This window comes from Abramis brama (assembly GCF_963993115.1).
Source record: "Abramis brama genome assembly, chromosome: 15".
Taxonomy (NCBI): Eukaryota; Metazoa; Chordata; class Actinopteri; order Cypriniformes; family Leuciscidae; genus Abramis; species Abramis brama.
Window position 1 is genome coordinate 5308997 of NC_139977.1, and position 25888 is coordinate 5334884.

The 25888-nt window shown below is 38.1% G+C and overlaps 2 protein-coding genes across 2 annotated transcripts in view; both read left to right on the top strand.

Annotated features, from left to right (window-relative positions):
* crebrf (creb3 regulatory factor) overlaps positions 1-7932 on the top strand; it is a 24656-nt gene extending 16724 nt beyond the window's left edge. Inside the window, exons 4-9 of the mRNA XM_084136629.1 lie at positions 1761-2961; positions 4919-5113; positions 5330-5519; positions 5797-5870; positions 6713-6835; positions 7793-7932. Coding sequence (XP_083992755.1) covers positions 1761-2961; positions 4919-5113; positions 5330-5519; positions 5797-5870; positions 6713-6835; positions 7793-7911 — 1902 coding nt within the window. The 3' untranslated portion in view covers positions 7912-7932. The remainder of the gene's footprint in view (positions 1-1760; positions 2962-4918; positions 5114-5329; positions 5520-5796; positions 5871-6712; positions 6836-7792) is intronic.
* bnip1b (BCL2 interacting protein 1b) lies at positions 7877-23884 on the top strand. The gene is made up of 7 exons (XM_084136631.1): positions 7877-8016; positions 19116-19286; positions 19420-19512; positions 20765-20856; positions 20940-21041; positions 21155-21273; positions 22805-23884. The coding sequence occupies exons 2-7, from the start codon at positions 19203-19205 to the stop codon at positions 22999-23001; spliced, it is 687 nt and encodes a 228-aa protein (XP_083992757.1). The 5' UTR covers positions 7877-8016; positions 19116-19202; the 3' UTR covers positions 23002-23884.
* The last annotated feature ends 2004 nt before the right edge of the window (positions 23885-25888 follow it).

Sequence of the window (25888 nt, forward strand, 5' to 3'; positions counted from 1 at the left end):
GAAAGCTCAGACGGGCGAATCTAGAAATCTTCCCCTTATGTCGTCATAAGGGGAAAGGTTACCTCCCCTTTCTCTTTTTTGCCCGCAAAGAGAATTTGGCCCACCCATGAGAAAATGAGCTGCGCGAGCGCGATATTGTTTTTTCCTCGAGAGACATCATGGCTTGCAAACGAGCAAAGCATGGCAGTTGCTCAGTGTTTGGATGTACAAATGAACACAGAAGTATTTTTTTAGTTCCTTCATCCGAGCCTCTGAAGAACCAGTGGGTTATGTGAATTTCTGATGTGTAATTGTTCAAGTTCAGACAGATAATCTTTCTCTCAAAGTCGTTCAATACTGTTTATGCATCAGTAAATCAAGCCAGTGACTAAATGATCAACTTCACGTCGTTTCTCTTAGTAGGATGAAAATAATGGTGATTAATATATATACAGAAAGCGATCAAAGAACAATCCCTTTCCAATCGCCCAAGCTGTCAATCACATAGCGCAAGTTTATCTGGACACTTGCCAAAACTCGTTATGAAATCAATGACGCTGTTACGCTGCACAACGAAGCTCTTACTGTACTTACCTCATGTTTGCATTGGGGAAATCATTAGAGAGAGTGCAGAAACTGCGTTGCAATGATAAGATCTTCATTCACACGATCAACAGGCTGTCATCTGCTCAATGCTCATCACTGCAACCTTTTATGTGATGGGAATAGATCTAAATACTTAAAAAACTTCTCACGATTCGTTAATCCCGATAGCTGTAATAGTAAAAACGTATAATAGCTGTAATAGTAAAAGTTTTCGAGAGAGTTCCACATGTAATGCTAAATATTTCATATGCAAGCATGTCAGCCAATCACAGCAGTGGGCGTTTACACTGAAGTCTCACACAGACACGCCCCTTCAAACAGAGCGTTCAAATCAGAGGCTGAAATCAGGCTAGGAAATATGCCTTTTATTTCTAAATTATAACAACTTTTGATCTAAAAAACATACTAACATTATAAGGGCACCCCAGGAAACATTCTAAAATAATCCATGCAATGGGACCTTTAAGTCATCTTGGGGCCCTTTTGGAAGATTGATGGGCCATGTGAACTGTGTATTTAACAAAATAAATGTTATTAAATTTGAAGATTTGATTACACATTGTTCAGTTACATTTTTCATGTTTATTTGCATAGCGCTTTTCCCAGTACAAATAATTTCAAACCAGCTTTACAGAAAATGCAAAATAGTACAGTCAACTAGCCAGAGGTGTCCGTGTCAAGAAAAAAAAAAAAAAGGTATTGGAGAAAAACCTTGAGAAGCTCCAAAATCATCAGGGGGAGCTCATTCTCTGGCAAAAAGTAATGTCCATATGGCTGTAATATACAGTTCATGCAATGGAAGTCATGAATTTATGAACATTGAGTGACAAATTGACTGCATTACTTTTGTATAGAGTTTCAGAAAACTTCCAGAAGTAGTTGTGGTGACATTTCCACAAAGGGATAAGCAGTTATTAATCCAGGTTGCATCGTGTACTTGTGCGCTAAAAGTTACTAACCTCAAGAATGTTAACCCAGGGCTTACAAAAGAACAGTGTGAAAAGTTGAAACCTGACAGCCCATCATTAATTACAAACCCAAGGTGAAGTTTAGACATGCAACAAGATTTCCAAAGGGTTATGTAAATGACACTGGGTTATTCATTTCACGTGTTAAAAGCCCGTCAGTGTCTTTAGTGTGCCGTATAAAAGAAGTGACATTTTTAATGTTCGCAGGATCGGGACATGACTTGCCGCCAGAGCCCTAGAGGAGACATTTTCACAGTAGGGGACTGCAAGGACATGGACAGCATGGATCATCTACCTGAGCTGGCAGACAACGACCCCGCTTATAGCTCAAACTTTGAGCAGTGGGACACGTACTGGGAGGACTTGACGAAGTACACTCGCCTCACCAGTTGTGATATCTGGGGCACCAAAGAAGTTGATTTCTTGGGCCTTGATGACTTTTCCAGCCCTTACCAGGACGAGGAAGTGATAGGTCGGACGCCTACCCTTGCCCAGCTCAACAGTGAAGACTCACAGCCAGTTTGCGACACTCTTTACCATCCGGACTTGTTGGTGGGTCAAAAGCAGCTTTTGTTTCCACCTTCCACCATGGCAAAGAACGCCAACAGACTCAGCAACTCTGCAACCAGCGCCACATTGAGTCGCAACCCTCTGCCGGACTACGCCGAGGGATCCCAGAAAGCGACCTGGCCTGTTGCCTCCAGCACTGACACAATGGCCAAGGCCCTGTTTCAGGGCCCTTGCAAAGCCCCACCTGGGACTCTAGACAACATGGATTACGTTCGCAAAGCCAAGGTGCGCATCAGCGTACCACGCAAACCTTTAGTTGAGAGCTCTACCCAGCAGGTTAGTGTTTCCACCGTTCCTCAAATCGAGGAGCAGGAGTCGACAGCTTCGATGGTCTGTGAGGATACAGCCATTGCCGCTAACATGGCATCCTCCATTATCTGTGAGAAGAGCGTTGAGACTCCTAAACGAGAGGTACCACGCAGTCCTGGTCCTGAAGTAGCGACTCTGAGGACAGTGCCACACAAAGTCCACTTCCCTGCCGCCGCCGGAGGTGAAACCAGCGCCCTCGGATCCGACACTTCCGCCGCGGACAAAAAGAAAGAGGAAGAGCACAACTACTCGTTATTCTTAACCAGGGCCAGACTGGCAGCGAAGGCCACTGCTGACATGGAAGAAGAAGAGGAAGAGGAGGAGGAGGAGGAGGAGGAGGAAGAAGAAGGTGAAGAAGAGGAAGAGGCAGAAGAGGCAGAGGGACTGGACCTAGATGATGAAGACCATGATGAAGGGTTCGGCAGTGAACACGAGCTCTCAGAGAATGAAGAGGAAGAGGAGGAGGAGGAGGATGAGGACTATGAAGGCGACAAAGATGACTACGTTAGTGATGCATTCTCAGAGCCAGGTGCGAAACTACATGTTTTTTTTTTTTTTGATGCTGTTATAACCAAATGCATAAAAACATACTGGTATTGATACAGATCTGATGCTGTTGCTCATGTGCTGTATGTTCTGTACATACAATGTCCTGTACATTCAGAACCCTAAGCGTCTTACTTCCGAAGGTACAATATTCAGCGCCACAAGCGAGTACACAGTTCTTTCAGCACACAGACCTAAAACTAAGTGAGCAGGAAGAGCGAGATCCGAATCAGGGTAGCGTCATATTTGAGTTTTGACAGGAATGTAAACGAGGCTGTGAGGTTGAAGTACAGTGCGTTCAATGGATTGCACTGTTGTTTAACAGCTGACAAATGTCTTTTCGGAAGAAAAAACAACAACTTTCAATGGACAAAACTCCATAAAACCATTTTGAAAGTTGTTAATGTGAAAATGAATTGATCCAGGAATTTTATACGGTGCTTGACATTGTAAAGACTGTAAGTCTATCCCTCACTTCCTCGTTTGCATCCGCGTTAAATTTAATATGGCATCTAATCCGACTAAGTCTGTATCACGTTCGTTCTCCTAGAATGTCATCGCTCTCAATTAGAATTGGGAAGTTTGTTTTAGGACCTAGATACTTGGAAAGTGCATTGTAAGGTTGTGTGAAGATAACTCAAAGGAAGTGAAAGTAACAGTTGATCTTACCCAATACATTTACATGTATGCATTTGGCAGATGCTTTCATTCAAAGTGACTTACATTTCTTTCTTACATTTCAAGGTACACATTTTATCAGTTCTTGCTTTCCCTGGGAATCGAACTCATGATCTTGGTGTCACGCGTTTTTTGTGAGCTGCATTATGGAGCTAATAATTTAAGCATTTTGCAATAATGTGTATGTCTGTTTGTGTACCTACTTAAAAGAGATAGTTCACCCAAAAATGAAAATTCTGTCCTCAGTTGTTCACCCACATGTTGTTCCAAACCCATAGGACTTTGGTTTATGTGTTGCAATAACATCTTTTAAATTGAACCTGAGTGATTTCTGTCCCTCGATTGAAAGTCCATTCCACCAAAACGTTTCAAGAAGTTCGCAAAAGTAATCCATCTGATTTGATCGGTTTAATCCAGGTCTTCTGAAGGGATGTGATCGCTTTATGATGAACAGATTTAATTTAGTTCAATGGCTCTTGTGTGTCACGCAAGCACATTTCAGTGTCTGTTTACCATATTTGATGTCTATGGAAAGTCTCCATTTAGATGGCTAAGTGCACACATGTGTCTGTAATTATTTATTTATTATAATTTGTTGTTTTAAAATGATACCTATGGTTTACTTACACTTTTGACCACATTATGATCTGATTAATTACAGCAGCTTATTAGGGTTTGGATGATGCTTTGGCGAAACCTAGTGTTTCTTGTTAAGAAGCCTGAAATCTTTCAGATAGGGATTGTTGGAGTGTCATAATTTGTGTCATGTGTCCTCATCCACCAATCCTGTTGGAAACTGAAGAGACCCAAATTTCCACCTGTCAGAAAAAATAGTTTGAAACACCACTCACTGGAACTTTTTTCCCAAAGTTTTGTAGCTTGTCAGCTCAAATTAAATGAAGCTTCTTTTCAGGTTGCTCTCAACAACACAGAGATGTTGCAAACATTTTGTTTGTAAACATTGTAATTCCACCTATTGCATAATGATACTGTAGTCTCCTGTATTTGCTGTTGAAGTTGATATTTAATGAAAATATCAATCATCAGTCTCGCTGGACCTGTCCTCGAAATTTGTAGCATTACTGAAATACAGGTATACGTAACAGCAAATGCCAAAACAGAAGTATCAGTACTCGTATTTTTCTTAAAAATTGAGAATTATGACTTTTCATTTGCTAGATTAAAGTGATTCTATAAATGCATGTTAGGAAAATATCATTGTTGGTTTCTTTCTTCCTCTCATTACCATCTCTTTTAAACAGGATGTGACACAGATATGGTTGATGATGTCAAAGGCCTGACGGCTGGGATTTCCAGGAAGAGGGGAAAGCGTCGATACTTCTGGGAGTATAGTGAGCAGCTCATCCCATCCAAACAGGAGCGCATGCTGAAACCCTCCGAATGGGACCGAGAAACTCTTCCCAGCAACATGTACCAAAAGAATGGCCTGCACCATGGTGAGATATTTACTGTCCTCCTCATAGGTTCCCTCTTTACATTTACGGACCAAAGAAGTGGCTATTCAGTTCATGCTACAGATTAAAATCATTGAAGATCACGATATTTAAAGCTTTTACAGAATGTAGGAAATAATAGCAATTATTTTGAACATCTTCCAGTATCTCCCATCAAGCCTGATATATTGATTGCCAATGCTTGACCGACTTGTTTAGGAAAATACGCATTGAAGAAATCACGCCGGACGGATGTGGAAGATCTTACTCCAAACCCACGAAAGCTGCTTCAGATTGGCAATGAACTCCGGAAGCTCAATAAAGTTATTAGTGATCTGACGCCCGTTAGTGAATTACCACTAACCGCTCGGCCTCGATCTCGCAAGGAGAAGAACAAGCTCGCATCCAGGTAAAGCCATATTGCTATTTGAACTACTACTACTGCTTTCATTTCTCAAAGCCAACACCCCAATGACTTCTCTTAGATTTATTCTTATGCAACACAATACCAGCATAGATAGACTGGTCAAACTGTATAGTGGATGGATGGTTAGTGACTAAAATGCTAAATTGCAGTGCACCATAAAAAACTCTAATACCTTTATTAATGAAGATGGAAATTGTGTATAAGTATGCAGATGAAACTGCACTTCTTGATTCTTCTTTTTGGTTGTTTTCTCCACCAGGGCCTGCAGGCTGAAGAAAAAAGCTCAGTATGAAGCCAACAAAGTCAAGTTATGGGGCCTTGGGACTGAATACGGTATGTTTTGACATCGCAATCAAATATTAAAGGAAGTGCCTGAGATTGTTTATTATAGAATCTCTCTAGATTATGTTTTGCTAACCAGGGCTGCGTTTCCCAAAAGCATTGTTAGCCAACTCAAGCCAACGCAAGTTCCGTCCTTATCAGCATAGTTCAACAAGTCGTTCACCCATAGTTCCAATGAACATTCGCAAACAGCATCGCAAAGTTGTGTGTTTGGAACGACAGCTCTCGACCTGTGGTTAGAAGCAGAGTTTCTTGTTTGCATGACATGTGGACTCAATAAATCCTTATCTTGAGCAAAATAAGCAAGCTGACATACAGTACAGTCTGTATCTTTCATTTCTATTATATACAAATCTTACTTTCTCAAGAGAAACCGCTTCACCGTTTTTGAAGAATGCGCATGTGCGTACGTGCTCCAGTTCGTAAGAACGAGCCTATGATTGAATCTGGAAATAAACCAAAATAAGTGAAAAAAATTAGAAGTAGTCCTCAGATGACATGTCTGCAACTTATAGCATTAATTCAATCTCAAATGGATAAATTAAAAGCAGTTGTTACTTCACCACATGCGTGACATCATTAACTAACGTGGTTGAACAACAAATTTGCGACAATACGTTTTCGGGAAACAGTCGAGGCTAGCTATTTGATTTCTTCAATGATGCAGCGAGTTACGTCGTTGTACGGGAAACGCACCCCTGTCCCAGATTGAGTGTAACCACCTTGCTTTCCTTTGAAACGGGGCTGTTCATTTTTTGTGCATTCTTACAACCAAGCAAATGCATCCATGTATGCCAAGAATGAACCAAAGATATGATTATCTACTTTTTCAGATCGTTTGCTGTTTGTGATCAACGCAATCAAAGAAGAGATAGTCAGCAGAGTTCAGGATATCTCAAATGACAAAGAAACAAGCATGACGGAGAAGTTGGATAAACTCATCGATGATACTCTAGGTAAGAAAACGTGCTGCATTCTTCACTCGTAAAAGTGCGTTTAGCATTGACTTGGCATATGCTAATTATGTGTGATCTTGCACAAGCTGTCTTCAAGTTCTCCTCATGCACACTAGTAACAACTTAGATCTGCATGCGTTACAAACGTGATGAAGCTGCATCCTCTCAAACGGCTGCTATCCTTCAAGAATTTTAAGAGCCTCCACTTTGCTTTGCTCTGTTTGCTTTTTGTTAGGGACAATGAGCAAATCGCAACACCACAAAATTTACCCTCATCCGACTAGTGTCGCAGTTATCAAAACAGCTTTAAAAGAACGTAAGATGAATGTTTTAAACCTCTTCTTGTCATCATCACTGAAATATTTTCTCTTAATCGGGCCAAACTTAAAGCATACAACAAAACAGGGTGGAAGCTCATGAACTTGTCGCCAAAGGCTGGGAAATAAACTCTTCGGCAATGTTGGTAAAGTTTTTAGAAATGGCAATCTTGTGAGTTCCATTACTTTGCTGAAATTGTATTGGAATTGTATACAACCTCAATTGAAAATTGAAATTTCACGGCGCAAAAAAAGGTACTAAGTGTAGCGATGTATGAAGCACAGCTCACACATAAGCCACTTTCAAACCAAGCATCTTTCTGTTTATCAACGTGGCGAATTCGCGTGAACAACTTGAACGAAATCTGTGTGGGGAAATCTTCCGCCCTCACATGACATTCCGATGGATTTCACGTGGATTCCTATTGAAATGGCTGGATTTCACCCATGAAAATTTGCTGAAAAACGGTAAATGTGACCGCAACTTTAATTCCTGGTTTGAAAACGTAGACTCATCACTAAGGTGGCAATATTTCTGTGCTCTCGTCTTAATGAAACTGTTCAATATTAGATCATATGTTTACAAACTCTTATTGAAAAAAAAAAAAAAAAAAGTAATAGCTTTTCTTTGTTCATGCAGTGAAGCCACCAGTGGCCGGCCAGACTTCAGACTTCGTGAATCAGATCCTGGAGAACACTGGGAAAGGAGATCCCACCGGAGGGCTGGTGGGGTTGCGTGTGCCCACATCGAAAGTGTAAACCTCGGAGCACACATGAAGCCATCCGCGCCATTCTTGTCCCACACTGTATCGGCCCAACACTCTGCATGTCCATTTCACTTGGAGACGCACCCTCACATTTAAAGTGAATACATGCATACGGTACCCGCCTGTCTGTGCATACGTATGTATATATTCACCACTTGCACACCAATGGAAATGAAACTATAGTAGTTAAACTTTGCACTCAGTAGTCTGTTTCCTACCATGTGTGCATGTGGCTGGTATCAATCAACAGGCCGCCATGTTGCAAATATTAAAAGCCAATATATGAGATACCTCCTACAATCGAGAAAAAGAGAGAAAAAAAGCTAAATTAGCACTAGTCTTTGCTGTAGCCATTTTCCTCTTGCATCCAACTAAATCTGTCAAATGCCCATAACGAGTTTTGAAAAGCGGAGGCGCGCTCTGCAGAGAAACTACGAAGGCATTAGCTCCTTTGATTTAGCTGTCGAAAAAAAGGTGTAAATGCAGACTTCCCGAGCTTTTGAACACGGCATGTACGATTTCACCTTCGAGATACACCTTTATACACCAACTACAACATTGCCGAGGGAAGTATTGAGGAACGCGAAAACTGACGTTCAACAAAGAGTAGTGCAACGTCACTGAAGTTCGGTGTATATATGTAGGATAGGGATGCGTCAAACGAGTAGGAGGTGAGGAAGCGGGCCTCAGATGCCCATTTCCGCACATTTGCGATCGTCTCAGGTTGCAGAGAAAGAGAAAGAGAAAGAGAAGGAGTGTGTGTTTTTTTTTTTTCTTTTTTTTTTTTTTCTTCTTTCTTTGACTTGAGAAGATGGACAGTTAAACCCCTTATTGTAAATAGGCGGGATGATTATTATCCACTGGTGAAACCTTTTTCCTTTCTACACTTTGGTTGAAGTGCCCTCGCGTCAGACCACCCTTGATGATGTGTTGCGAATTCTCAGCGAAAGGGGCTTAAAAAGTTGATTCCCAGACTGGGTTTTGTTTATATTTGTACTTTATATATAAGTAAGATTCATTGTGCCTTGTAATCGCGGAGTTGAGGAAAAATAAAACTCAATGGAGAGCGCAAATGGACCATTTTGCAGAGCGCAAGTAGTCGAGGTGAGGTTTGTAATGTAATTCAGCTCTTTAAAGATACTCTGAATGTACATAGGAACATGGAAAATATATATGCCACAGAGTCTGTGCTTTGTATCAAAAGATGGCTCTGGCAAATGTCTTTTTTCGGTACTTCGTTTAAGAGGGGACGGGGGGTGGGCGGTGTCGTACTATAAGAAATATTCACATATAAAATACAAAAATGATGTTTGCACACTATATTTTGATTGTTTTGTTTTTTGTACCAAAGACACATGCAACTTAAAATGGCAACTAGCCAGTCTAAGTAAGGTTTTGCACAGCTTACCTGACAACGTATTGAATGTAGGAAAAATGGTAGGGTCAGGGATTTCTAATGAACTGTGAAATTTGCTTGGGTCCAATTCTCTGCAGAAAGAAGCGTTCATTTGCATCCTCGTTTTGTACAATTTTGTACTGTTCTTTTTTTGTTCTCTTTGAAATGTTCGGTTTCCCTCCACGAAGTTTTGTTGCGTATTTAAAAGAGGAGCTATAAAGTTAATCGAGATGTTTCTATTGTGCCCATAGGAAGGACACGATCACGAAACCGAAAGGTTTACTATTCTTCCTGTAGTTGTAGAGAAGAGTGCATCCACAAAAATAATACACAAAAGTCCTTGTCTTGTTTATAGTTTGTATACGCATGAATCAATATTAAGATGCCTCCTTATGAACTGATTAGTTACTCAACACAAAACATTTTTATGCTTGTGTCTTCTTACTCTTATTGTTGAAATATTGAACGAAAGAGAAAATTGCGTATATATTTTTGTAGAGATTGCCTTTATCTTTCCTCTCCTTGCTGCCCACATTCTCAAATGTTTTTGAAAGCACTTATCTTGCTAAGGAAAATCAGATGATCCTGTTCAAATTGTTATTTAAAATCTTTTTTGTATTTAACACAATCAGTTACTTAAATGTACTTTTCCGGCTGAATCTCATGATAAAAAAGTCCAGGTTATTTTTAACCCCAGTATCAAAAAATAAATAAATAAGTAAATAAAAATAACCGTGACAGTTTACGTCGAATAAATGAGAATTACTTTAATGAGAATTGAAGTGGAAAATTCCCTGCCACCGTGATCTCAAGCTGCTGCAAATTTGTTCATTCTGAAAAATCTCTTCCAAAGGCCTTTTAAAAGTGACTTTATGCTGAAGCTTGCGGAGAAGGTTGTAGCTCAAATATCATTTTGATCAAAGAAGGGAGAATATTTTTTCCTTTTAAAAATCTAAACTGATAGAAAGAGTTTTGTAAAAGCTATTTTTCTGTATTTACTTTTGGTAGCATAGCAAAAATATTCTATATACCGTCCATGATGTGTTGTACCTTTTTTTTATTTTCCTTTTTTTTGTACATAGAAAGGAATTTAGATTTAATCTAAATGTGGAATATATATATTATATTATATATCTATAAATCTATAAATGTATAATAAGTTCTATATTACATGTAAGAAAGCAAAAGCACTTTGTCTAGACAAAAAAAGAAAAAACAAAACAAGACAAAAAAAAAAAGCTTTCCCCCTCCAATTTGCTGCTAAAACCGACCTCGTTTGAATGCTGCGGTGCGTACTTGACTTTTGCCATCTTGACCAGAGCAGTGTGACAGGGAGGTCTTGAGCGGAGACGGACATCGGTGTGCGTCTCGTTGAGCGGTGCGGTCTCTGACGTCACAATCCTCATTTGCCTTCAGTAGACATTTCCTATGGAAAAATACAAATTCTGCTTTGAATTTTTCTTCAGGTATATGTACAGTGTTGACACGTTCTCTCTGGCCAGAGATAGGTATTGTTGTCATTGATTTTTTTTTAAAAGTAATTTTTTACATACTGAGGGAAATCTGAGGTATCTGAGAAAGGAGCTCAGAAAAAATTATATATATATATATATATATATATATATATATATATATATAATATATAATATCGCTGTACTGTAAGGCAGTTCCATTTGCCATGGGGAATCAATTGGACTAGTCTTTATTTTGTTTTAGTTTATATATTTTGTTTTACTTTTTCTTTAAGAACCCATCAATTCTCAAAAGACAGAAAAGCCTGAAAAGAAATAAGACTGGCCTTTCTTGTGCCAAGTCATTAGCTCTAAATGATAACGATTGTCCTGTAAAATAAGCTTGATGGCAAGTGACAATGAGCAAACGGAGACGGAAATGCATGTTGTCCTTCTGTCGACGGCCTGCTGTACGGAGAGCGTTTGGTGGTGATCGTAGTTTGCTGTCGCAAGCTCTCGCATTCATGTTGTGAGCTGTGCCGTGTTTAGTGTTTTAACCAGGGGACTCTGTGGCATTCAAACAGGAAAAGGTTGCTATTTAAAGCCAGTATTTTATATTTCTTTCTCTTTTTTTTGTTTCCTTTTTTTTGCTGATAAGCTTTTTATATAAAGAAAGATATTTAAGGAACACATACACATATACACGCACACATTTGTATATGTGTGTTTGTTTTGTTTCATAGCGTGATTAACATTCATATGAATTAACTGTTTATTTTATAATCTTGGGGAAATTACTTCTGCCTTCAAAAACACATATATGCATTGAATACATTTAAAAAAATATATAAAAAAAAACACTTCACAAAAAGTACAAATAATTCACTGTTTATACAGCATTTAATATATTTCGCAGTTTAATATGTTTCTTGTGTATTCGGACATTTAGCATCATATTCTTTTTCTTTTTTTTAAAGGGAAATAATGTAGCTTTCTGTTTCTGAACGATTTGCGTGGTTTGCTTTATTTTGCTTGTATTTTTTGCGGAATTTTATTAGAAATCGACCGTACCGTGATATTCTAATGTATCCTACGAAAAAAAAAAAAAAAAAAAAAAAAAAAAAAGAGTAAGCTGGCTATTTTCAATTTTGATTGATTGATTGATTGATTGTTTTCATTGTCTGCATATTGTTGACGATTTAATAATTTTGGACGCAAAGCTGCTAAATCACGTTGTGAAATTGTATAGTGAATCATTCCCTGTTACATTCAAGCTACGAGAAATGAGTTTTATGTGATAAACAATTATTTATCAAGCGATGGATCTCACGCCACTATCTTTATACCGCGGATTCATCAAACGCATTTAGGTAATTCACATTGGATTCTTCTAAAATGGCTACAGTATATACTCAAGAGCATTCAAACAAGCATCTACACCTTTCCTTTTCAATGGTTTGTGTAGATGTGTTCGCTATATATATATATATAAGAAAGATTACTCCTATTGGTGCACTATGCAGGTTTTCCTCTGTAGAAAGACAGGATGATGCTTTCGTTTACAGCACTTGTATTTTTTTTAACAATTGTATCTGATTCATGGGTATTGTAAAATTAGTTATCGATGGTAAACAACATGGTGACTAAGCTGAGAACGAGCATTTCACGGAAGGCGGCCTGTCTTATTGTTGCTAAATAAACATGCTCTTTCCAATGTATTTAACCTATTGAATGTTGTAGTTTTGTTTTGCTTTTTATTTTTTTGCTTTCCTTTTGTGCTGTTGTTTAATGGACCTTGATGAATCGTTTTACCATTCTGTGCATTTTGTTACTCTGTATCTTGTGTTCTCGTTTCAACTTGAGTGTTCTTCTAAAGTAGAGAGACCTTCAGGCTTGCATTATAAGCGCTTGAAGGTTTAGCAGCAGAACTCGAGCATGCATTCCTACATATCATGACTCCGGCTGCTCGTAAATGTTCCATTCACAATTCTGTATGATCCCTTTACTTATGATATTTGAAACCATGGGTATGTTTGTTTGCGCATGCTAACCTTGCTAAATTGATATTCATGGAGCTTTTGCGACAGACAGTCTTTGTTCTAACCAATGAGCACAAATGGGAAAAGAAACTTTGATGTAAATCACCTCCTTCACACTCAGCTCGCGAGCTGACAAAAGACCCGCATTGCACTTGGTTTTACAGAATTTACAATGTTATTTTTGAAATGTTGCCTGCAAAATCAGGTGCCTTATTCAGACATGAAAACCCAAACTTGATCTATTGACTTTTTTTTACGAAAATGAGATTTTGCCCATTATGCCAAGAATTAAATCACAAGAATTCCTCTGAAATTCTCTCTCTCTCTTTTTTTTTTCTCTTTTGTTTGTTTTCCTGCTGCGTCTAGCAGTGAGCTTGCTTCAGATGAGAACTGTTGCTGCTTTGCCCTCTTACAGTTTTCATTGAAAGATGAATGTAGTCTTCCTTCAGTGGAGTCCAATATGATTAAGCGTAAAGACTTTGTCCCGTATGTTTTGGTTGAGAGACTATCCAAAGAGTGCTGCAATCATAGACTCATTGTTTTGTTTTGTTTTTCTAAATGTTTATATCATCGATTATTTATATATATATATATATATATATATTTATATATGGTTTATATATATATATATATATATATATATATAAAAACCATGTTTAGGTTCTGGTGCAAGTTTCAATTGTCTCTGCCTTTGTTTTGACCTTGTCTTGATTCGGTAGAAGTAGGTTAATCCATTCGTACATGATACATTGTAACTTTTATACGTTCGACGTGCGTAGTGGGAAGCCCTCAGAGCGGAAGAAGCTTTGCAAAGACAATGTAAAACCTTATTATTGTGTCCCCTCACCAATGCTCAAGATTATTGTGCCTCCCGATTCTTCTGGATCTTCTGTTCCTCAGATTGCCGGCTATGACCTGGAGCAGAGTCATTCACCAACCAACAGAAATGGCCTTCAGCAGTTGTTCTCCATTGAACAGAATCAAGGTTTTCCTCAAACACAAAGACGACACAAGCAGAGGTGCGCATTGCTCGGCCTAGATCGACCTGTGGTGGAATTCAAAGACGTGGAGGCCGGGAAGTCTCGGTGGATATCCTCTATCGTACGGTCAGGACGCTTTCCTTGCACTCAGTCACTCCCTCAGAGAAAAGTTGAGTCTTCTTTTGGTGGTTTCTGCTGCATGGCTCCCTTCACGGCAAAAGGGGGAAAGAAGCTCTTCGTTTTATTGGGTTCAAAAAAACGTGGACATTGGGTAGGAGTCCTGTCTCGCCACCCATGGTGCTGAATTTCAAAATATGTACTTGAACACCCTCGGAGCTGTGACTTGGCATGTGTGGTCAGGTCCGTGAACTCTTCTCCCTCCCCGATCTTACGCTAGAAACCGTTCCGAAATAAAGTTGCTCTTACGACATCTGCTCAAGCCACTGCAACAGCTGTGCCAAGACCTGACCCCACACCGGGCGCTCATATTGGACTTGGACCGAACCAGTGGTCGAGCGGGAAAAGGGCCGTGATAATGTAGCGGTGATAGCTAATTTTGATTGTCTGTTTGTTTGTTTGTTTGTTTGTTTCTGTTGAGGAAGACATGGAGAGCTAGTAGGGTCACTTGGACTGTATGGCCCAGATTTCTTGCACTGACGTGCACCGGACACACTCGAATCACTAATGGACTCAACATTACCAAAAAGGTCGATGACGATTGCTCGCACCTGTCTGATCGCATACTTTTCTACACAGTTAAGCTGCAGTGATTTACATTCCCTTCCAACCTTTGCCAAATTTGCATCGAAGTACTAAATTGACCTTCAACATTGGAAGCGGGTTTGCGAAAACTTAGCCAGGGCCACCAAAAGCTTTTTATTTCGATTCCTTTCGTTTCCTTAGTTCTGAAAATCCATACAACATTCAATTTAACAACGACTGACATGAAGTGTCAGTTCTTTGAAAAAGAACGAAAAACGAAGAAAAAAAAATACACAATACGTGAACTTGTGCTTCTAATGTTGTATGGTATTCTACTTGATAATTTAGCATGGGATCTTTAAGTAGCTAGTATTGTGTGTGTACTCCCCAAGTGTAAAATCTCTCTCTTTTTTTTCTTTTTTTTTCTTTTTTCTTTTGTTAGTTTGATCCAGTCATAGTAGGAAGGCTGTATTTCATTGCTAAGTGCTCTGTCATAGATCTCTTGGTGATATTCTTAAGCAAAACTTTGCAGAAGTGTATCCTACTGAAACTAACAGTTACTTGATCCTATTAGCAATGTCTATATTTGTAGTTCACATATATGCCTGTTCAAATTCAATATCTTGACAGTTGTTCTATTTATGTTTCAGTGTTGTGCTGGGTTTTGACTTTTTCTTTCACTTTTGTTTCTTTGTTTTTTTCGGCACAACTAGTTGGAGAACAGCTTGGTTCATCGAGCCTTGTTAGTGTACAGATGTGAAGTAGGCTTATAAGCAGTTGTGATTGATCTTCAAAATGTGTCTGTCTGTGTTATTGTGCCTCTTATTATTTGATTTAAATTTTTTGTATTATCCTTAATTGTCACTGCATTGTATCAGCCCGGAGTTGGTACCACAATTCTGCTTGTAACCATGATAGTCTAATTCTATTACTGATTTTACTATCAAAATAAACATTAGAAACTGCAGCACTTCATCTGTCGTGTGTTTTTACTGCATTACCTTAAAGGGATACTTCACCCAAAACTATAATTCAGTTTTATATTTTGATTCTGATTATTTACTCGCCCTCATGTCGTTCCAAACCCTCAAGACTTTCATTCATCTTCAGAACACAAATTAAGATCTTTCTGATGAAATCTGAGCTAAGCAACTACCACTTTGACGTTTCAAAAAGTTCATAAAGACATGGTAAAACTAATCCATATGAATTGAGAGGTTTAGTCCAAATTTTCTGAAGGGACTCGATCTCTTCATATGATGAAGAAATTTAATTAAACATTGATCAGCAAACATAAACAGAACAGAAGCTCAACTGAACCTGCTTGATGCACAAGAACAAACCTCTAGCGGAAGCTCAAACGTGCTGCGTAACACGAGAATGAACCTCATTGGTTCTTGCAGAAGCTCAAACGTGCTGCGTAACATCAGAATGAACCTCATTGGTTCGTGCAGAAGCTCAAACGTGCTGCGTAACACGAGAATGAACCTCATTGGTTCTTGCAGAAGCTCAAACGTGCTGCGTAACATCAGAATGAACCTCATTGGTTCTTGCAGAAGCTCAAACGTGCTGCGTAACACGAGAATGAACCTCATTGGTTCTTGCTGAAGCTCAAACGTGCTGCGTAACATCAGAATGAACCTCATTGGTTCTTGTTGAAGCTCAAACGTGCTGCGTAACACTAGAATGAACCTCACTGGTTCTTGCAGAAGCTCAAACGTGCTGCGTAACATCAGAATGAACCTCATTGGTTCTTGCAGAAGCTCAAACGTGCTGCGTAACACAAGAATGAACCTCATTGGTTCTTGCAGAAGCTCAAACGTGCTGCGTAACACGAGAATGAACCTCATTGGTTCTTGCAGAAGCTCAAACGTGCTGCGTAACATCAGAATGAACCTCATTGGTTCTTGCAGAAGCTCAAACGTGCTGCGTAACACGAGAATGAACCTCATTGGTTCTTGCAGAAGCTCAAACGTGCTGCGTAACATCAGAATGAACCTCATTGGTTCGTGCAGAAGCTCAAACGTGCTGCGTAACACTAGAATGAACCTCATTGGTTCTTGTTGAAGCTCAAACGTGCTGCGTAACACGAGAATGAACCTCATTGGTTCTTGTTGAAGCTCAAACGTGCTGCGTAACACTAGAATGAACCTCATTGGTTCTTGCTGAAGCTCAAACGTGCTGCGTAACACTAGAATGAACCTCATTGGTTCTTGTTGAAGCTCAAACGTGCTGCGTAACACGAGAATGAACCTCATTGGTTCTTGTTGAAGCTCAAACGTGCTGCATAACACTAGAATGAACCTCATTGGTTCTTGCTGAAGCTCAAACGTGCTGCATAACACTAGAATGAACCTCATTGGTTCTTGCTGAAGTTCAAACATGCTGTGTAACACTAGAATGAACCTCATTGGTTCTTGCTGAAGCTCAAACGTGCTGCATAACACTAGAATGAACCTCATTGGTTCGTGCAGAAGCTCAAACGTGCTGTGTAACACTAGAATGAACCTCATTGGTTCTTGCTGAAGCTCAAACGTGCTGCGTAACACTAGAATGAACCTCATTGGTTCTTGCTGAAGCTCAAACGTGCTGCGTAACACAAGAATGAACCTCATTGGTTCTTGCAGAAGCTCAAACGTGCTGCGTAACACTAGAATGAACCTCATTGGTTCTTGTTGAAGCTCAAACGTGCTGCGTAACACTAGAATGAACCTCATTGGTTCTTGTTGAAGCTCAAACGTGCTGCATAACACTAGAATGAACCTCATTGGTTCGTGCAGAAGCTCAAACGTGCTGTGTAACACTAGAATGAACCTCATTGGTTCTTGCTGAAGCTCAAACGTGCTGCGTAACACTAGAATGAACCTCATTGGTTCTTGTTGAAGCTCAAACGTGCTGCGTAACACTAGAATGAACCTCATTGGTTCTTGTTGAAGCTCAAACGTGCTGCATAACACTAGAATGAACCTCATTGGTTCTTGCTGAAGCTCAAACGTGCTGCATAACACTAGAATGAACCTCATTGGTTCGTGCAGAAGCTCAAACGTGCTGTGTAACACTAGAATGAACCTCATTGGTTCTTGCTGAAGCTCAAACGTGCTGCGTAACACTAGAATGAACCTCATTGGTTCTTGAGAAGCTCAAACATGCTGCGTAACACGAGAATGAACCTCATTGGTTCTTGCTGAAGCTCAAACGTGCTGCGTAACACTAGAATGAACCTCATTGGTTCTTGAGAAGCTCAAACATGCTGCGTAACACGAGAATGAACCTCATTGGTTCTTGCTGAAGCTCAAACGTGCTGCGTAACACGAGAATGAACCTCATTGGTTCTTGAGAAGCTCAAACATGCTGCGTAACACGAGAATGAACCTCATTGGTTCTTGCTGAAGCTCAAACGTGCTTGCGTAACACTAGAATGAACCTCATTGGTTCTTGCCAAAGCTCAAACGTGCTGCGTAACACGAGAATGAACCTCATTGGTTCTTGCTGAAGCTCAAACGTGCTTGCGTAACACGAGAATGAACCTCATTGGTTCTTGCTGAAGCTCAAACGTGCTGCGTAACACTAGAATGAACCTCATTGGTTCTTGAGAAGCTCAAACATGCTGCGTAACACGAGAATGAACCTCATTGGTTCTTGCTGAAGCTCAAACGTGCTGCGTAACACGAGAATGAACCTCATTGGTTCTCGCACATCAAGCGAACATGCTTGAGCTTCCATTTACCCAAGCTTTTCCGTTACTGATGTGTGCATTGATCAATGTTTATGTGAATAAAAGCCTAAATTAAATCTGTTCATTATATAAAGCTATCGAGTCTCTTTAGAAAATGCATATGGATTAGTTTTATGATTTCTGTATGAACTTTTTGAAACATCAAAGTGGTTGCGTAGCTGTCAATGGAGGGACAGAAATCCCTCAGGTTTCATCAAAAAGATCTTAATTTGTGTTCCGAAGATGAACGAAAGTTTTATGGGTTTGGAACGACATGAGAGTGAGTAATTAATGACAGATTTTTCAGTTTGGGTTGAACTATCCATTTAATAAATGCTAAGCATTTTCTCTTAACCGCAATATATTTCTTAATTCAGTCACATACATTTAAATTGTGCAAGCTGTAGATTTATACTTTCTTCATAAATGTCATGTTGACAACATTATGACTGTCCCAAGACCCAATTGTCTCATTCTGTTCTTCCTTTCTTCTCTTCCTCCAATTCTTTCTCTCTTCCTCACTCTGTTTTTGGATGCCTGTCACTTCTGGCAACAGTCATGCATTTCTCAGTCAAAACGAAACCACAAACTTTCCCCTGCTATTCTGTCAGTAGTTATGTGGGGTTTGGTCATCTTTCACTGTATGTTTGAATGTTAAGAACAGTGCAAAACAATCCCAACTAGCTCATTTTAAATAAATAATATACATTACATTTGGCACAGTATTACACAGTTGGCTATGGTATTCTATCTTAAAATGCAATTTATTATTGTATTATTGAGAGCCATTACAACAGTAGAAAGTAGAAAAGTAGATTTTTTTTCCTCAATGTAATAAATACACAAGGCATTTGTTTTAGGAAAATCGTATTATAAAGTATCATGTATGCACCACATTGCTCTCTGTTCCCAGGACAGTTTTGCAGGGCGCATCAAGAAAAAAGGCGTTATGAAAATGCGTTAACGCCTGGACCTTCTGACGTACCGTACAACAACAAAGATGGCGTCCTCTTCTGATGTACACGTCCGAATATGTGGACAAGAGATTGTTAAATATGATCTGGAAATTAAAGCTCTTGTTCAGGTAGACTTCATTCTTCCTATTAGCATATCAGCCAGGGTTTTGCTGTCAAGTTCGTCCGACAAAAACAAAGATGTGGCCGTAATGTCAGTCAGCATGAATGGAAACAGTAAATTGTGTGTTTTTCTCGTGTCAGGATATAAGGGAGTGCTGTGGGCCACAGGCGGTGCTGCTGGATCTGAACTCCACTGTCAAGGAAAAGTTCAATCAGTTAAGACTGAGGATTCAGGTAACTTACATTCAACCAGTCAGATATACATGCCAGGGCAACAGTAACAGAGGACCAAACTACGATAATAATGATATAGGAACTAATTCAAAATACAAGCAGCTTCCAGAATCAACGTTACTTTCGTCTTTATTTATTTAAATAATGAACTTTTTTTCCCCCTAATGTATCTATTATACAGGTTTTTGTATATCTGCATTTATTTTATTTAGTTTTTATTATTTTATTGATGGCGGATAATGCCACGTTACTGTGGTTGTATTGTTACTGTTATGGCTGTTGTTATTATGGTGACATTTTTGTGATGGGCAGCTGGATAATATCCATCGTAATTGTATAATGATTATAATTGGATTATTGGCATTTTGCAGGTATTTACAGTACCAGTCAAAAGTTTGGAAACATTACTATTTTTAATGTTTTTGAAAGAAGTCTCTTCTGCTCACCAAGGCTGCATTTATTATGACCAAAAATAACAGAAAAAAGTTATATTGTGAAATATTATTACAATTTAAAATATTGGTTTTCTATTTGAATATACTTTAAAATATAATTTATTTCTGTGATGTAAAGCTGAATTTTCAACATCATTACTCCAGTCTTCAGTGTCACATGATCCTTCAGAAATCATTCTGATATGATGATTTGATACTCAGTTATTATCAATGTTGGGAACAGTTTAATCCTGTGATACTTTTTTTTCCAGGATTCATTGAATCCTAACCCAAAATAGAAATCTTTACTAACAATATAAATCTTTACTATCACTTTTTTATCACATATCCTTGCTGAATAAAAAGTATTGAATTCTTTCAACAACAAAAAAAAAGAAGGAAAAAATGACTGACCCCAAACTTTTGAACTTTTTTTATTCATCAAGGAATCCTGAAAAAGTATCACAGGTTCCAAAAAAATATTAAGCAGCAAAACTGTTTCCAACATTGATAATAAATCAGCATATGGAATGATTTCAAAAGAATCATGTGAAGACTGGAGTAATGATGCTGAAAATTCAGCTTTGATCACAGGAATAAATTATATTTTAAAGTATATTAAAATAGAAAACCATCACCTGGGGGTAAAGAGAGATGAGGTGAGAGAAAAGGAGATGGAAGGTTGAGGAGAGAAACTTTCTCTTTTTAAATTCTATTATTATCTATTATAAAAAAAAAAAATTAAAAAATTAAAAAAAATCTGAGTAATATTGAATTTGTTAACTGCTGATTTTAGCAAAACTAACCTTTTTTGATAGGACATGGAACAGATGGCAAAAGAACAAGACCGAGAGACTGATAAGCAAGCCATCTTGAGTGAAACGCAAAGCCATCGGAAGCAGATGTTAAGGTTAGAGAAACAACTTTTCTTCTGATTATGTATTGAATGTCAGATTTAATCTCAGCATTATCACTCCTCTCATCATGTCTCAGTAACCAGATGGCGTGGAGGAAGGCAAATCTGGCCTGTAAGATGGCCATTGATAATCTGGAGAAGGATGAACTGCTTCAAGGAGGCGACTCAGTGAGACAAAGGTAAATCATTTTCAGCCAATCAGAATCAAGTCATTGTGTTCAACAAAAAAAAAAAATGGCTCTATGGCTCTTTTATCCATATTCCCTCAATCCACGTGTTGTTCTGGGTTCAGGAAAGCCACTAAAGAGAGTTTGGTGCAGACGTCCAGTGACATCACCGAGAGCCTGATGAGCATCAGTCGTATGATGTCACAGCAGGTGAAGCAGAGCGAGGAGACCATCGGAACTCTGGGTAAAAAACAATCAAAAATTCTATCACCATCATATCAAAATGTCCATCTATTAAAGGAATAGTTCACGCACAAATGAGTAGAAATTTAGCAAATTGTCATATGTGATTTATTGCTATTGCTAATTGACAAGGTTTTACACCTAAAGAAATGAACAACACGTCTGAGAAATATCATTAGTCTTAGGGGCGGTTTTCAACTAAAAACAGAAAACGTTTTATGTGCTTTGGCCATAAATTTACACGACAATGCTGTTTTGTGGGCCTAAAAACGCAAACTTTTGTAAACGACACCCTTATCAAAAACATGAAACTGACATCATGCAGATGCGTATTATGTGTTTAGTCTATAAGCTTTTCTTTTTCTTTTTTTTTTTTTCAAACAAAAGGATACAGATATTAGTAGTAAGAAATAAGGTGGTGAACGGACATCATCATCACAAGTGGTTATGAGAATTACTCAAATCACAATTTCAATATTCAAATAAAAAATGCAATATAACATTTTGTCATAATGAAAAATGAAAGGTTCCTTTCTCAAGGAAGGATGCATGTTTTTGAAGCTTTTGTGTTCAAAGGTTTTGACATTTTCTTAAAGCAAGTAAAATGGGACTTTATATCAGAGGAGGACATTCTACAATTGGGATTACAGTGAATGTTTCTGGCTTTGTGAAGATGAAATTACACTGAACAAAATTATAAACGCAACAGTGAGATACTGACTGGTTTTCGGACCCCCCCAATACAGTAAAACTGCACATTTTAGAGTGGCCTTTTATTGTGGCCAGCCTAAGGCACACCTGTGCAATAATCACGCTGTCTAATCAGCATCTTGATATGCCACGCCTGTGAGGTGGATGGATTATCTCGGCAAAGGAGAAGTGCTCACTAACACAGATTTAGACAGATTTGTGAACATTATTTGAGAGAAATAGGCCTTTTGTGTACATAGAAAAAGTCTTAGATATTTGAGTTCAGCTCATGAAAAATTGGGCAAAAATTATGTTGCGTTTATAATTTTGTTCAGTGTATATAAATATATAATTGTATTTATATATATATATATATATATATATATATATATATATATCGTACTTTTCCAATAATTAGTGAAATAAGTTTTTTTTAAATATCTATTTTAAACTTGCAGATTAAATTTTGATAATTGAGTAAAAGAATCTGTGATCTTTTTGAGATCTGAGATGTGAATCTGGCCTGGTATATTGGTATGAAGTATTCATTTTACTGAAGTTAAATGTAAATTGTTACATTTGATTATAAAAACTTTAAAAACATGGAAGACATTGCTTCTCAACAGCCATGGGTCTACATCTGCTGTTCTGTAAAGTCTCCAAATGACCCAAAAAAGCTGATGATTGATGGTGTCACATGATCCACCAGTCCAAACTGAACAAGTACGAGTGGAAAAGTAACATTTCCGAACATGTCATTTTAACCTTATGGAGGGAAATTACTTTTCCACCATCATTAAATGTAAGTTTTATTTATTTATTCAATTTCTCTCTCTTTCCAGCGACATCGTCGAGGACTGTACTAGAGACGAATGAAGAGTTTAAGGCCATGACGGGAACCATTCATTCGGGCCGAAAACTTATCCTGAAATATAATCGGCGTGAACTGACCGACAAACTGCTGATCTTTCTCGCTCTCGCTCTGTTTCTGGCTACGGTGCTCTACATCCTGAAGAAGAGACTCTTCCCCTTCATTTAGTGGACACGTGAACTGTTCCAGAAACCATTACTAACCGAACTGGCCCAACAATTCTTCAACCAATACACTTACGTGTGAGTAAATGATGACAGAAGCTTCAAACATTCTCTAGGGACACAATTACGAGGTTTTCAGGAGCAAATGAATGCGCTATCTTATGCTTTTTGCGACATTAGTACATTACTGATTGCATCATCATATTATTCAGTAGCATATTTAGTAATCATTGCATTTGTTTGTACAGTAATGAAACGTTTTTGAGTTCAGGTTAGTTCTGGAACTAGTTCATAACCCTGACACACAATGTGGATGAAGTTCAGTACAACCTTAGATGTTCATGCCGTATTTAATGAATATTAATATAATGAAAATGTACATAATAGTATCTGACATCTTTCATATTGTTTACAGCATCAGCAATGTCTTGCTAAATGAGTGTGATTGTGTGGAAAACACCTGATTTAGGTGCTTGATTCTCCATGAAGGATCTCAGAGCATGATTTCAGCCATCCCACATGTTTAGGGGTGTGAGAGTCTCAGTGGAATGAACCACTAGAGGGCGTCGTGTCTCTTTTACTGTAATGTGTGTCTGGATTTGACTTAACAAGTAGATTTACTTTATTTAGAAACTGATTCGTTTTGTCCCTTATTCAGATCAAAAGTTTGAAATAATTAGGATTTTAATAAAGTCTCTCCAACTTATTGGAACATATGATCAAAAATACATTAAACCAGTAATATTGTGAAATAATATTTCGATTTAAATGAACTGTCAGCACTGTTGAGGAAAGTGACCTTTTAAAAGTAATGCATTACAATATTGCAATACTCCCTAGAAAAGTCACTAATTATGTTACTTTTTATGGGCAGTAATTTTACATTACTTTTGTGTTGTTTTTTTTCCACCTGCTTGTTTTGAGAACAGAAAACCAAACAACCAAAAGTTCTGTTTTAGGCAAATGTAAAGGCTCTTTCACACCTTAAGTGAATTGCTTAAAGTCCCCCTGTGGTGAAAATCCAGCTTTTAATGTTGTTTATGTGTCTATGTGGTGTTTTTAATATGCTTTAAGACAAACCATGTGTAAACCATGAGTATTTTCTCCTTAAAACTGCAGTGAACCAAAGACAGTCTCAAAAACACGGTTTGAAATCGCTGGTGTTTCTGACGTCACAAACGACCTTGTAACCAATCAGATCAACGTGTGATCGTCAACCAGTGGATCTCTGAGCTGAGTGAGTGAGTGGAGGCGGGGCTCATTTGCATATTCATAGAACCACTTATACTAAATGAGGCAAGGGTGTCGAGTTACATTCAAGATACAAATTTAAGGAAAAAATGCTTAAATATGTCATTTTGGTGATCAAAGATGTGTTTTAAGGAATAAAATAAGTAATTTTTGCTTATTAGTATGGTTAAATATGGTTAAGTGTGATCAAAGGTCAGCAGCAAAGACATTGGTTAATAAAGTGAGATTAAATACTTAAACCTCAGGTTTCACAGACAAGGCTTAAGTCTAGTCCCTGAGCTGTCTTAACTGAAAGCACTGATATATCTTAAACTACGTCAGTGTCAAGTTTGTGCAAGTGAGATGAGTAAATGCACACATTTAGTCTAGAACTACAATAAGCATCATGTTAATACGGCACACACGATGTCTCTGCACCTTTACTTCTGATTTCTCTCAACGTGTGGACAGGAGAGATGTCAGTCAATAAATAGGAAAAAGTTACTTATTTGAAAAAGTAACTCCAATATATTGATGTAATGCATTACTTTACTAGTTACTTGAAAAAGTAATCTGATTACGTAACTTGTTACCACATTAGCATATCAGAATGATTTCTGAAGGGTCATGTGACACTGAAGACTGGAGCAATGATGCTGAAAATTTAGCTTTGATCACAGGAATAAATTACATTTTACAATATATTAAAATAGAAAAGTTATTTTAAATTATAATTAAATAATATATCACACACTTTATTTCTGATCAAATAAATGCAGCCTTGGTGAGCATAAGATACTTCTTCAATATCATTAAAAATCCTTATTAATCCAAACATTTGACTGGTAGTATATTTACTCGTCCATTTCATGGTAATTTATATCACCACAGTTGCAAAACTGAGATTTACAAAAATGCTTTGCTTTCATCCCTTTAGGCTCTGATTGTGTTACATTAAAGACACCAGAGGCCTGATGTATGAACACTGATGTGTGTACGCAATTTTTCACATACATATCGGGATTTATAAAAAAATAAATAAAATAGGTGCAGACCGGGTTTTATAAAGCGGATTTTGTGCAGGTTCTGGCGTGTGCATAGTTTAATAAATCTCTTTAGTGCATATGCACACTTTGAGGATGATGAAATCTACAGCTTTATAAGAACATACTCCGTCATTTTGTTTATACTGGACATCATTCAAACTGCAAAGTGTTTAAGTTACTGTTAATAAAAATTTGAAGGAAAACAAATATATGAATCTGAAATGTAGCACATTAATTTTCAATTCATTCAGGTACAATTACCAAATATATCTCAAGGTCTTTTTGTCTTTTTATTAATTTAATTAATAAACTAATTATATAAAACTATTGTCAGTGCACTACAAATAAACTGGTTCTATGCCTTTACTTTATTACTAAAACTTATTTAAAAAATACAAGGCTTGACATTTATTTTCCTTTGGTGGTCCAGCCTGAGACATGCACAAGCCTTCTGCATTTTTGTTTTGCTTTTCCCTCCATTGTACCGAACTCGTACCGAACCGTGACTTCTGTGTACCGTTCCACCCCTACTGTCGCGGTATTGTCTGATCGGACTAGTACGTGCTGACCCTGTGTTCTGAATTACAGTAGAGCCTGTTGCTCTTATGTGAAGCT